Here is a 15449-nt window from a genome sequence, read left to right as displayed (position 1 = left end):
TACATGAGTTTGCATTGTGATTATAGATACACTTAAGATTTAGGAGATTTACTGTCTAAAAAATGGCTTACAGCTGAAAGGAAGATAGCAGAGATACATGAGCACTGTAAAAGCTGGCCATTGATGGTTTGAATCTCAGCCAGTTTAGCAGGAACCGGGCGAGATTCAAACTGTGTGTGGGCAAGCTGAATGTACCAAGATGATCAATCGATCAACTTGGTTACAACCAGCCTGCCAGATTTGCTTGCACTTATTCCTAGCAGCTGCTATAGCTGCTAACAATAATCATTGTCTTCTCCCAGCAGGGATGGCTTCCCTCGTCTGCCCCACCCCCCTCCCGGATCAGACAATTGCTGGGCAGAATGGATTCCCCTGTCAGCACTGCCTGTGTTGATGGGGGAATCGTGAAAATGTATTTGCTACAACTGGAAAGAAATTTTGCTTGGTCTACGGCCTGCCTAAGTTGTATTGAGCTGCTGCCAGCTATGACAGGGACGTTTATTTCTTCATTGTCACAGCCTACACAGCTGCTGGCAATTCCACTCTCTATGTCTCATTCCCTCCTCTGTTCCTACCTCATCTGTATATTTCGCAAAATATGCATGTGATAAAAACTGCAAACAGAGATGTAACACTTGAAAATCATTTTTCTTTTTACTTTTTGATTTTTTTTTATGTTGCTTTTGCCCATTACTGTATCTGACATTCAGATGTACCAAGTGATTTTAACCTGTTACATCTTTATATGTGGTCGCTCTAAGTACATTCACATTGGCTATACTTCTTTGGTCACAAAAGTTGCCCTTCCTGTTTGGGGCCCCATGCTTACTTTATCTTCTTTTATCGGTTTTCTTCACCTTACATAAGAATTTTGTACTGTTGCAATATTGTGCAAGCAATCTACATGCTGGGATACCCGTGGTTTGTGCCAAAGTCTCTGTTCTTACTAGAATTTGAAAAAAATTGTTTTTGATAGTTTGGCTTAGATTGGGGCTTTGGATTTCAATTCCAATTTTTTTTGACATAATTAAGTATAGTTGAATACCTTAAAACATTGTCTTAAACATCTGCCTCGACTTTGCTTTGAAAAAAGTAATACAATGACAATTTTAATATTTATGATATCTTAAAAACATTCTACCAGTTATATTTTAAATTCTACACTGCTTTAGTAATTGTGATATTTTTCTATCATCAGCTATACTTAATAAGACTAGGTTTATTTGACTTTAAAATCACATTAGCTATTTTGTTCTGATCACAGCAGAATCACGTACTGCACTTATAAATCAACCCTCTTTTGAGGAAAATATCATATTCCAGGATGTCTGATTATAAAATGGAGAGATAAGTGTGAAATTAGTTTTAAGAGAACCCACTTGCTCATCTGAAGGAAGCACTTATTTGAAATGATGCTTTGACTTGACAAAAGTGCATTTTTCTCTTGATTGTAAGTTTTTAATTAAATTCACAGAACAGACATACTTTTCTATCAATGAGATAAACTATGTCACATTCACAATCCGTTAAAAAATGATTACCTAATATTTTTCCAAGCCCAAGAGAATGGATTGAACTGAAGTCTGTACCAGAAGTCAAAATAAATTTCTCACTTGTATATTGGTTAACCTAAAGGAAAAGTACAATGCATTATTATTCTGTTTTAAGGAAATAAATAATAGAAACAATAAAAAAAGGAAGTTTACCTAACATATATGATTTGTTTTGTTACTTTTTTAGTTTCTTTTTGTTATTGTTCTCAACCAGTACATTTTTTTTTCATAAATCTAATAGCATTTTAGTATAAGGAATGGGTAACCCCATTTACCAAAAGAAATAGATGGATCTTATTCACCTTTCAACAAATAGGTTTCATCTTTCTTGTGCATATTTTGCACCATTTCGTTTACAATCTAAATCTAAACCAAAAGAAAGAAAACTTGCAGCAGCTTAACTAGCATCTTGCCTGGCAGATCCATTTGGTCATCTTATATCCCACACACTTGCAAGAATAAGTCCAGCACAAAGAGAGCAATGATCTACAGTAACTGGATTTCTTGAAAATTAAATAAATATTTAAAAAGGCTTGACCTGTTTGGTTTAGGTCCCATTCATTCCCATAAAACGGGGTTGCATTCGGGGGACCATTCATTCTAAATGGCACTCCAAACGTGGTGCGATTTTGTTGTGATTGTCGCGCAACAGAATCGTGCTGCAATCAAAGCAAAATGTGTCTTTAAAAGTCATGTGTAGCTTGTCACCCAAAAAAGAGCTGGTACCTATTTTTGGCAACTCACATAGGACAGCCCATTGAAATGAATGGGCTGCCCTATGTGTGACACTCAGAATTGCATGAAAATCGCCCACACAAAATAGTGAGCGGAAACACGAGTTCCCGCTTCCTGAAGCATGAATAGTCCCTTAGAGATGAACCAGGGAAACATGTTTTTGAGTATTTGAATCTATCCATTTCTGTCACTATCACTAATTCATGCACGGTGACTTAGGAATTGGAATGCATATGCATACTGAGAGATTTAAAAAATGTGCAAAGTGACAAAGTTTTCACTAAGTAGACTTGACATTTATAGTGTAACTTAAGTTTATAAACTGTAGTTTTCCTTTAAAGTTAGTGTCTCCATTTAATAATCTATTCCTTTATTTAAGCTGAAGCATGAACGGTGCAGAGTGTGATAATTATGCTGCCTGTCTTGAAAATGCTTTCATAGAAATGTACATGAGTGTGTTTGCTAATGCACTGCCATTAGTAGAGTGTCTTTAAACTAATGTATGCACAATTAAGACTGATACAATTTAGGACATAACAGTGAATAATTCTAAAGCTGAACTCCAGGCAAAACAGTTAAAGGAGTCCTACACTACATGTGTAGTAGTACCTGAATGTGGTGCTTTTTTGTCTTGTGTTCTCTCTATGTGCTGGGGATCACCTAAAATCATAGTCCCCCCCCCCCTCATAGTCCAAGAAAGGAAATACTAATGTAATCACATAGAGCAGGTAAGACTTTCACTTTGTCTCTCAGTTGTAACCATGCACAACAGTCCCCCCCCTTTTTTTTTTGCTGTGATTGGTAGTGCATGCTTTTCAGAAACTAGGACATGAAGTCTAGTCTGCTGGTAACTGGGTTGATCTGCCTCGATTATATGCCACTGGATTGAGACTGGATGATATGGAAGCGTTGAGCTTTCTGATGGTTTTGGTGTTGTTTGAAGAGAGGAAACTGAGCTTGGGTCTGTTCCACTGTCTCTGGTACCACAGATGTGTAGTCTGACCGATCTTTGATGTCACAGAAAGAGGTGATTCTTTTTAGTCCCATTAAAGGTCACAGAGGACATGGGTTTGCCAGAATACAGGTAACAGGGAGACATCTGTAGCGTGGCAATAAGTGGCATTCTAGAGATCCTAAATAGAGGGGCTTGGATGCGACAAACATATAGAAAACATAGCTCAGGCAGGTAATTAAATGGTATTTAGATGGCATGTGCTACATGCTCCAGTTATACCCAAGCCCCACCCATAAACTGTGCCCCAATATTCCCAAGCTCAATCGAGTTAACAGGGCATGATGTAGTACACAAGAAGAGTCCTGCCACAAGTCAACATGTGTACAAGATAAGGGTAAGCCTGTGATGACATAATAAGCATATTAAAAAAGTAAAAAACTTTTTAACAAATTTTTCTAAAAAAAGCCCTGCATTTATGTTATGAGGGACAAAATGGAATATCGTAATACCTAAACACTGCTCTCTGGTGCTCTGATCATTTATATATACGATGAAGTCAAAGTTCTGATATACTTTTTTAGAGCTATGAGTTTTCCTAAGATTTAATGGGGATATATATATATATATATATATATATATATATATATATATATATATATATATATATATAGCACAGCATGCCCATTCTCATGTCTCACTATCTAACCATTTCTCCATAAATTTAAATGCTCAGCTTGGCAGGCACTGTACACATTTACAGGGTTTTTTTTATTTAAACAATTGACTGGGCACTCTCAGCTTTCAAAATCATATAAACTGAAGTGTGCTCATGGGAGTATTTGTAATAATGTCACATTGGGGCCAGTGCCATGGGTGACAGATTTTAGCAACAATATTTATTTTTCCCTCCTCCTTTCCACCCGTTCCTCTCTGTTGGCACCAGACTTACAGTGTATGCATAAATCCTATGCTACTGGTGGGTGGGTGTAAGACCTAAGTCTGTGTACTGTATGTACATAGTAGGGTGACATAATAAAGCTGCCTCAAATCTGTCTAACTGTCTAACTGATCCTATCTAGTACTACCTACATTAATAAATGCTCCTTAGTGAGTAATAACTGTCCCATTTATAGCATATGTTGTGTGTGTACAAACTGCCTGCATTTAAGGCCATGTTCACATATGTGCAATAAACTGATAGAACAAATGTGCAGAATTGTTTGTCATAGAAAATTTAGGTCTTTACACAAAGTGCAGAGGCCTGTATTTTTCTAATGTAAGTCTCCTCAAGAACACAAAGAAAACAATTGTTCTGTTAACACCCCAATGTTGATATCATGTGCATTTTGTTCTGTTCAGAAATATGCAACATAAAGATCTCTGCAGGGGCACATAGAACACAGTTATGCCCCATGTAGAGACAGGGGCAGAAAAATGCATGTCTCCACACATGGTGTGAACAAGGCCTTACTATTGCTAAACATGGAATGTCATGTTTGGGAATTTTAGGTGTTCCCAAATATAATTGCAACATAAATTTAAACTGTTGCATTTAGAAGTGCATCCTAACAACATCTATCCTTATTTTCCAGTGTCCAAGCATATTCCATGTAGCCATTAGCTATCTGTTTTATTCTTCCATTTCTTGTACTAATCTGTTCACCGGTTGCACAAGTTTAGCTTGAAAATAGACAGTTGTAATGTTGAACATCTACGATATAAAAACATTGCTATCCAATCATTAGACTGATATAAGAAATGTAGTTAGAATTCTGTCTTATCTCAGAGTTCCATTTATATTTTTCATAAATGTGGATGTGTTCAACATTCAAGACACCATCATGCCATATTGTAAGAAAGATATTGACTACTTAGGCATTGTTGCTTTTTTGAGGAATACACAGAACACAATTATATCATAAGACACTAAAAAAGGGGATGTAAAACTGAAAATATCCATCCAAGCAAAATTACATTGGTGCATGTTCGTTAACCTCTATTGCAAATTGCATTGTAAATTACCCCTATAATAGAATTATTCCTCACTTTTATAATTTAATAAACAAAACATGTATACCTCCACAAAGAGAATCTCTTGCTTTCTTAAAATCTTTACTTTCTGGAGATGGCCATCAGCTACATTCCTTAAATGTAAACTAAAGATTTCAGGATCTTGCAGATGATCCAATCTGTATCTAATCTGTAAACTTCCTAAAAAAAAAAAAAAAAAAACAGAGTACATTTTATATTTCTCAACAATTATTGTAAGCAACTTATTACATTGGTTGGTAGATGCCACTGTCAAGGCTCCCATCCAGGATTGACTAGTTAGTGCTAGGTAAGAGAAAGTTTGTGTAGTTTCACTTACAGCCATTTAGCACAGCTTCTAGCTGTCAGGCAATGGCAGCTTTCAGCACCTTATGAGAGCCTTAGTTGAGTCAGGCAACAGCCACCCTTATAGGTTCCCTCAATTAATAAATACATGTTAAGGTAATAGTTAATTAATAATAATGACAGAAAGAGAGTAGCAATCAAATAGTTTAAAGCATTTCCATTACATAGGATGCATATGTTAAGCATATTCAAAAACATGGAGATTGCATTTAATATTTACATTTTTATTGAGTCTACACTGGGGAAAATAATTATTTGATCCCCTGCTGATTTGTAAGTTTGCCAACTTACAAAGAAATGAAGAGTCTATAATTGTTATCATATGTGTATTTTAAATAATAGAGAGAGAATATCAACCAAAAATCCAGAAAAAGCACAAAAAACAAGCTATAAAAATTAAGTGGCAGTTCAGTGAGTAAAATAAGTGTTTGATCCCCAAGCAAAACATGACTTAGTGCTTGGGGGAGAAACCCTTTTTGGCAAGCACAGAGGTAAGATGTTTCTTGTAGTTGGAGACCAGGTTTGCACACATCTCCGGAGGGATTTTTGGCCAAATCTTCTCTAAATCCTTAAGGTTTCTTGACTGTCTCATGGCAACTTGAAGTTGAGGGGCCAATGGATGGGGCCATGTATTCTAAAATCTTGGGTAAGAACCTTCCTTCAGCCAGGACACTAAAGATGGGCCATGGATGAGTCTTTCAGCAATCAGCATGACAATGACCCAAAACATGCCGCCAAGGCATCAAAGGAGTGGGTCAAGAAAAAGCCCATTAAGGTCATGGAGTGGCCTAGCCAGTCTCCAGACCTTAATCCTATAGAGATTTTATGGAGGAAGCTGAAACTTCGAGTTGCCAAGCGACAGCCAAGAAACCTTAAGGATTTAGAGACAATCTGTAAAGAAGAGTGGACCAAAATCCCTCCTTAGATGTGTGAAACCAACTATAATAAATGTCTTACCTCTGTGCTTGTCAACAATGGTTTATCCACCAAAAACTAAATCATGCTTGGGAATCAAATACTTATTTTACTCACTGAACTGCAACTCAATTTATAACATTTGTATCATGTGTTTTTTCTGGATTTTTGGTTGATATTCTTGCTCTATTATTTAAAATACACATATGATAAAAATGATAGAACTTTAATTTCTTTGTAAGTGGACACACTTACAAAATCTGCTAGGGATCAAACAACTATTTCCCCCACTCTATACTACCATAGCAATGAACTGCAAACCTGTTTCTGGGTTAAATTTCCTAAGCCCTCCTGCTCTGACATGTTAGACTTTGCCAGATACATGGCATCCTGCAAACTCACAAGCACTTGGCTCACAAGGTTTGATGAGACTCTATCTTTAAGACTGCCATTAGTGACCAGGATATCTTGCCCAGTTAAGAAATTTGACTTGTTGTTCAATGGGCTAGTACATCAATCCTTATAGCATGTTAAGAAACTGTTCTTGTTGGCAAACCAGCTGGGAGCCTCTAAGATGCATGGCAGTGTATATATCACAGCTGAGGAAGCCCAGGATCCATAAAAAAATCCTCTGTTCCAAAGTGTGCAAGGCTGTGCTAACATTTCTGGTAAAGATAATTAGACGTTTCAAGAACTAAGTAATTGGTTTGCGTGAACTACAACTTACTAAGACAGGTCTTTACTAATTAGGCCTTAGCTATTTAGACATCACTCACGGTGTGAATACATCTGTTTTAAACCTGACATACAGGAGAAGTGGTCAACCATTGGTAAAGGTACGAGAAATAAAATCAAGTTTCCTTTTTTCCATTATTCTATTTCTGTAATTTAAAAACAGTTACCGTTTCATGTACAGAGAGTCTAGCATGATCCAACCTCCCATCCAACCACAATATCCCATGAAAAGTGTGACTTGACCTCCCTTGCAAATTGAACAGAAAATTTGTCTTTATTATTCAACCCTATTGACTAGAACCAAATAACTAATAACAGAAAAAAGATTCCTGTAGCAGAAGACATACTTCATTCATCCTTTTGGATTTGACTGGTTACATCCCACCACTGGATAATGATGTCAAACAATGCTTCTGCTGGGAAGAAACATTCAAAGAGTGCACAAAATACTTGAGTAGTTCAGTGGTTGTGCCAATGATGCAAATGCCTAAATAACTTAGGTTGTGTCGTTATTGGTGCTTCTTGTTTTACTGAGAAGCAGGGTTCAAACAGTTTGCACTCCAATATATTATCTTACAGACAAATTAAGGCTTCATCAGGGAACCACTTTTTGATAATTCTGGTAAGACAACACTAAAAACTGCTGATGCTAACAGCAAATCTGAATCATCACTGGTTGAAAAGGAAACTTCAAATGCTAAGAGCCTATTAAACAATGTGGATGTTCTTTAGTTCATTGACCATGTAAATAGTGACTGTAAATCCATACCTAGTCCTATAAATGCTACTGATTTCTCAGCTGCAACCTCAGGCTGTTCTGTCATTGATAAAACCGTGCCTGACAACTGAAAAACAGCATTGTCACTTCACTTAAGGAATCCTAGTCAGAGCTGTAAAAACTTTGATTCTACAGATTTGACCTGAGCTGTAACTTAGCTATTAATTTAACCAGCAAGACCCGAGCCTATACAGCTGGCAGCTCAAGTATCACACCAAGAACAACACTAACACTGAAAGAAGTCATGTACACCCTTTCTTTGCCAGCTGGAAACAGAATGTCCTAGACCTTCCAAGAAGTTTTTTCAACCAACTATGCTTTCCTACTTCCACCCATTAGGAGCCTTGCAAGCTTTGGTCAACATTAAGAAGTGACCTGATGTCTTTATGGACTGTTCCAGGATGTCAAGTTCAGGACAACAAAGAATAATCTGGAACTTCATCTTCACTTATCAACGTACACGTTCAGTATATGTTTCCAGCATTTACTCAACTTGACCTGTTCTGTCTATCATTTGAGTATTACTGATACAGCAAGGGTTTGGAATGCTGTGGTCTTTCTGCCTAAAATATATTTTCTTCAGAGATACTTCCAAGACTATATTTCTCAATTAACTTGTGTTGAGATGTTCATGTTTTCTTTTCCGTTTATAGGTTATTCAATTATATTAATGCATGGTCTAATTTTTGTTTATTCAGTGAAATCTAAAGATTTCAGGTGGAGGTGGTGTGTTCCACCTATTCTGTGTTTTATGCTCTTGCCATTGTATTGCTTTATTTTGTAATATTGTGTATCTACTGGTACTTAGTGGTACTGTATTGCCACAACAACTAGATTTTTTGTGCATTTGGTATTGGCATTTTCATGTTGGTGTTCAAAAACTTTCTCTGTATTGTACATGGTGAAATAAAACTTTTTTAGATTCAACCTCTATGTCTTTTTTGATAGTCAAATTATGTGTGGACTGGCTGAGTCAGGAAGTGGCTATACTGTCTGGAAAGTTTAATATCATGACCCAAAGCATGGGTGGAGACAGAACATGTGCTCTATTTGCAGGTGCAGATCCCTCTTCAATGACATTACCAACCCATGATGCCTTGTGCTCGTTGTGAACCCCAAGTTGTAAGTACTGGCAGTGGCAAGCTAAGTTTTACATTTTTACATTCAGCTTGCAGTTCACAGGAAACATGCATCCTACGGTGAAAACACTGCCGCTCTTATGAAAAGCTACAAAAAAAAAAGAAGTGGAAAAGAATAACACTACAGAAACGAGTAGAGTACATACATTTTTCAATCTTAGGTTTAGGTACACTTTAAAAAATAATTTGAGGTTGCCATAACTTTGCATTTTAAGATTTTATTTTCTGTTTTTAAGAATCTAATTTCCAAGTATTGCTTTTCTATCAAGATCTGATTCCTTGTGCTGTTGTCGTGGTTCAACTACCACTCATGGCCTTCTACACTTCTAAAATGTGGGATATGCAGTAAATTCTCTATTGTGTTAATAAATCTGCACTATTATTTAAACTCAGAGCTCACCTTTAAAGGGAAACATTTTCAATATGACTGTTGTTATTAAACAGTGTGGAAAATTTGGATGTTTTTAAGGTTTTGAAAAAAAAAACTACTTTTTACAAATATGTTCATTCATTCATTCATTAATAACTTGTTAAAAAAAAGAGTAAAAACCTTTTTTTTTTAAAACTAGGAAATATTAGCTCCACATTGACCACAGAACCCTAGAGTATTACAGTACCCTAGAGTTGCATCCCCCTATAAACTTACATAATGGCAAACCAACTAATTAAATATGTATATTTTTGCTACAAAAATAGTTTATGATATGTTGGCTCCTGGTATATACATCACCCTATAGCAGTCGCTAACAATAATCGCAAATGAATCCAACAGGCTGGTTGTACCCAAGTTGATTGATTGATCAACCTGTTACATTCAGCCTGCCCACACATGGCTCAAATCTTGGCCCGTTTCTGCTGAACCGTCTATGGCCGGCCTAACTCTTGAATCTCCACACAGCATTGTGACATGTTATAATGGTATAAAGGGGCTTTAAATGTTTGTTACCCCAACATTTCATATTTTTGATGTGTCTGTTATACTATCTACTTGTGTTAAAAAATATTCTGTTCTCTTTGTATTTTTTTCTTTGTGTGAAATATCTTGTGATCTTGCCAGTCCTCCTGCTTTTCTATTTTAAACTTACCATGCTAAGCATAGAAGCACATCCTTTCCAGCGTGGCAGGTTTTCTGGCTGTGCTGGGGGTACAGATTGCCTATCAACCCCCCCGCTCTTCACTGGGAAGATCTGTGTATTGCTATTTCTCTACCTCCTGCTGACACATGCCCTGCGGTTTTCACACCTACCTCTTATGCGGCTGAGAACAGAGGTTATGTGATCATTTAAAAAAAAAGAACCTTATGTTTTTTATGAGTACAACACTCACATTTTTGTAAATATTTTATTATATCTTTTCATGTGAGAACACTAAAGAAATTACACTTTGCTACAATGTAAAGTAGTAAGTGTACAGCTTGTATAGCAGTGTAAATTGGCTGTCCCCTCAAAATAACTCAACACGAAGCCAATAATGTATAAATCGCTGGCAACAAAAGTGAGTACACCCCTAAGTGGAAATGTCCAAACTGGGCCCAAAGTGTCAATATTTTGTGTGTCCACCATTATTTTGCAGCAGTGCCTTAACCCTCTTGGGCATGGAGTTCACCAGAGCTTTACAGGTTGCCACTGGGGTCCTCTTCCACTCCTCCATGTCGACATCACAGAGCTGGTTGATGTTAGAGACCTTGCGCTCCTCCACCTTCCATTTGAGGATGCCCCACAGATGCTCAATAGGGTTTAGGTCTGGAGACATGCTTGGCCAGTCCATCACCTTTACCCTCAGTTTCTTTAGCAAGGCAGTGGTAATCTTGGAGGTGTGTTTGGGGTCGTTACCATGTTGGAATACTTCCCTGCGGCCCAGTCTCTGAAGGGAGGGGATCATGCTCTGCATAAATATGTCACAATACATGTTGGCATTCATGGTTCCCTTGGTGAACTGTAGCTCCCTAGTGCCAACAGCACTCATGCAGCCCCAGACCATGACACTCCCACCACAATGCTTGACTGTAGGCAACACACACTTATCTTTGTACTCCTCACCTGGTTGCCGCCACACAAGCTTGACACCATCTGAACCAAAAAGGTTAATTTGGTCTCATCAGACCACAGGACATGATTCCAGTAATCCATGTCCTTTGTCTGCTTGTCTTCAGCAAACTGTTTGTGGGCTTTCTTGTGCATCATCTTTAGAAGATGCTTCCTTCTGGGATGACAGCCATCCAGACCAATTTGATGCAGTGTGTGGCGTATGGTCTGAGCACTCACGGGCTGACCCCCACCCCTTCAACCTCTGCAGCAGTTCTGGCAGCATTCATACATCTATTTCCCAAAGACAACCTCTGGATATGAAGCTGAGCACGTGCACTCAACTTCTTTGGTCAACCATTACGAGGCCTGTTCTGAATGGAACCTGTCCTGTTAAACCACTGTATGGTCTTGGTCACCGTGCTAGAGCTCAGTTTCAGGGTCTTGGAAATCTTCTTATAGCCTAGGCCATCTTTATGTAGAGCAACAATTCTTTTTTTCAGACCCTTAGAGAGTTCTTTGTCATGAGGTGCCATGTTGAACTTTCAGTGACCAGTATCAGAGAGTGAGAGCGATAACACCAAATTTACCACACCTGCTCCCCATTCTCACCTGAGACCTTGTATCATTAAGGAGTCACATGACACCGGGAAGGGAAAATGGCTAATTGGGCCCAATTTGGAAATTTTTACGTAGGGGTAGTTTTGTTGCCAGTGGTTTGAACATTAATGGCTGTGAGTTGAGTTATTTTTGGGGGACAGCAAATTTACACTGTTATACAAGTTGTACACTCACTACTTTACATTGTAGCAAAGTGTCATTTCTCCAGTGTTGTCACATGAAAAGATATAATAAAATATTATTTACAAAAATGTAAGGGGTATACTCACTTTTGTGAGATACTGTATATATATATATGCTGTATATATATATATATATATACTGTATTTATATATATATATATATATATATATATATATATATATATATATATATATATATATATATATATATATATACAGTTTATACTGTTTTAAAGTTTAATTCAACAAATGCCTTGCCTTAAAATATCATATATATGAGTTGACAATGTACTTACCATTTCTTGAAATGATGATTGAAATATACTCCTTAGTATAAGTACTCACAAAAAGTAATAAGCTTGGTGCTTGTGTTGTTCTGAAATGAAATGCAATACTTTCTTTAGAAGATATGCCTGCATTAGAAGAAAAAGGATGCACGCTTGTATTTTTAGCCGCTGTGTGATTTTCTTGGAAATTGTAAGTTATTGATGATTCTGCTTGAAAATATGCTGAAATTTCTGCAAAAGAGGAAATGCAAAATTGGTTCCATTTATTTCCGCTTTTAATATACATAAGGAAATTGAAGAGAAATAAATGTCTAGTATACTTTATGTGTGCATCTGGGTGTATATAAATGAGTATTGCCACCTCTGTTTTAGCACATTATTAGGATGAACAATAGGATCAGATGGATCACCTTATTAACAAACTTAGATGATCTTATTTATCCCTACATGTTATAATGAAAATGAACAGTCATTACTTCTCATTTAAGAAAGAACCCCTGTGTTTTCTAGAATGAAGCTCAGTCGCTTTGAGCAGTGATAGTCTTCGAGTTGTTTGTGATGATAATGAAACAACTGAGAAGACCCTCACTGGATATTAGTGCTTGGACATATTTTATTAAGGTGCTTCTTCTTTTTTTATACACTACTTTTTCTACTTTTCAGTAAAGTACATGAATGGCAGTGTATATAAGAGAAATTCCTAATGGTGCATTGTTAAGCTAATTCCTGTGTTTAGGAGGCCTCCTGTAGAACCATGGAACACAAAAGATTCTGGTTACCAGTTCGTCTCACTGGCTGGGGAGCTTTACACCCCCTTAAAGCCACAGGGCAGCCAAAAAACATACTGGTCTCCTGCCCAAGTCATACTTTAGGTCCCTCCATGATGTAGCCACCCAATAATGGAATGTCTGGGTGAATGCTTTACTTAACTGTTGCTCATTTTCCAGTTAGTGGCATAACAGATTTCCAAATAGATAATCACATCATCCTGCATATAGGGGTCTGCTGCCAGTACTCTAAGTCCCTGCATGGTTAGTATTCCAGTCTATTTCATTAAGTGATATTTCTTCCCAGGCCCAAGTAGGAGCCTGCAAAAGGGAAAACCTGTGGTAATCTCACCACCACAGGCTGGAGTCCTTCATGGTTGCCTCTCTCAACACACCACTCTTCTCTCCTACTTTAAATTATCTATTTAGGGAGAGGGAGTACAGCCCACACTGCTAGAGACAGAGTTAATACCTTCCTAAAATGGACACAACTCCCTGTTACATATGCAAAATCTGCAATTGACACCCACCTTTTTTACAAAATGATCCAGTATATGCAGATAGGCTACAGTCACATGAAAACCCAGCCAGCTTTTCAAAACACTGCCCTCCATTGTGGCATAAGTTTCCATAACTGCTACAATGTCCTGGACAGCCTGGTTTTATTCCTGGAGTCACTTTAGCTCTTTCTTCCAAATCGATGGCAATGCCATTTAATTTTAAGGAACGAATACATCCTAAAAATCCTTTCTGCCTTGAGGGAGTTCCACCTGTTTAAGGAATAAAAAAATGTCCAGAATACATATACATACAAAATGGTCTGCACAGTGTTTTAAACTCTGGGTTCATCACTTCATTACTATATAATGTACATGATAAATTAAAGAGCTGCTTGTGTTTGTGTTCCAAGGTACATCACTGCTAGCAGTCTTCTGTTCTCTATGTTCCTCCATGCATGACCTGGCTTGGCTGACGACTTTCCTGGCTCTCTATTCTGCATCGGCAGATGACCCAGCATCAGCAGAGGATCTGGCATTGGCAGACTACCCGCTACTGGACTGGACCACGGCTTGGATGACTACCCGCTTCTGGACTTGACCCTGGCTGTTCCTGATTTTGCTCTTTACTCTTGCTGTGCGTTTATTGTTGTTGCCCTAATAAACTGCTTTATTTTACTTGCATCTTCGTGTGGTCTGGTTTCCTGGCACCCTGACACACTGTTAACTCACAGGGTTTGGTGAAGTCTCCCACTGTCACTGACATACTTTAATGTGAAGCTTTACAGGCAAGCATCTTTGTACTTTGGCACCAAGCTCAAAACTAACTATGAGTTCATTATTTTTTTTATCAAGAAGTTCCATCACAAGTCACTTGACAGGTACTACAGACATGTGAAAAGTACCCATGCACTCAGAGCTGTGGATATATAGCATGTTATATATGGAGACTATGTTTATTGTTGCTGAAAATATAAATACATTCCTTCTACATTTTTTACAATAAAAAATTTAAATATTGACATTTAATATTTATATCATAAGTGTCCCCTACCAGTGCCTATAATTGCCCATCAGTGCACCTACCAGTGCTCTTCAGTGCTGCCCATCAATGCCCATCAGTGCCATCCATCAGTGCCACCCATCAGTGCCACCTTATCAGTGCCACATTATCAGTGCCCATCAGTGCCACCTCATCAGTGCCAATCAGTGTCGCCTATCAGTGCCCATCAGTGCAGCCTATCAGTGCCCATCAGTACAGCCTATCAGTGCCCAACAGTGCAGTCTATCAATGCCCATCAGTGCAGCCTACCAGTGCCTATCAGGGCCCATTAGTGCCGCCTCATCAGCGCACATCAATGAAGGAGAAAAATTACATGTTTGCAAAATTTTATAGCAAACTATAAAAACAGTTTTTTGTGTTTTTCAAAATTTTTGGTCTTTTTCTGTTTGTTTAGCAAAAAATAAAAATCCCAGTAGTAATTAAATAACACCAAAAGAAAACTCTATTTGTTTGAAAAAATGATAAAAGCTTCATTTTGGTACAGTGTTGCATGACCGTGCAATTGTCATTTAAAATTCGACAGTACTGAAAGCTGAAAATTGGCCTGGGCAGGAGGGGGGTTTAAGTGCCCAGTAGGCACGTGGTTAAATGTCAAAAACCCAATCATGCAACACTGTACCCAAATTAAATTTGTATAATTTTTTGAGACAAGTAGAGATTTATTTTTGGTAGTATTTAATTATTACTGTTTTCTTTTTTTTTTTTTGCAATATAATAAAAAAATACCAAACATTCTGAAAAAAGCACATTTTCTTTGTTTCTGAAGCCTTGTGTGATCTGTAAGAATTGTCAGTGGTGATCAGA

The 15449-nt window shown here is 37.6% G+C and overlaps 1 protein-coding gene across 1 annotated transcript in view; it reads right to left on the bottom strand.

Annotated features, from left to right (window-relative positions):
• Positions 1-15449, bottom strand: part of CNTNAP4 (contactin associated protein family member 4) — a 557814-nt gene that overhangs the window by 18898 nt on the left and 523467 nt on the right. Inside the window, exons 18-21 of the mRNA XM_082267662.1 lie at positions 13616-13855; positions 12328-12549; positions 5321-5454; positions 1542-1629 (exon numbers count right to left, since the gene is read on the bottom strand). Coding sequence (XP_082123788.1) covers positions 1542-1629; positions 5321-5454; positions 12328-12549; positions 13616-13855 — 684 coding nt within the window. The remainder of the gene's footprint in view (positions 1-1541; positions 1630-5320; positions 5455-12327; positions 12550-13615; positions 13856-15449) is intronic.

This window comes from Pelophylax lessonae (assembly GCF_965119305.1).
Source record: "Pelophylax lessonae genome assembly, chromosome: 1".
NCBI classification, from domain to species: domain Eukaryota; kingdom Metazoa; phylum Chordata; class Amphibia; order Anura; family Ranidae; genus Pelophylax; species Pelophylax lessonae.
Note: the sequence above shows the minus strand (reverse complement) of the source record. Positions and strands in the feature narration are given on the sequence as shown.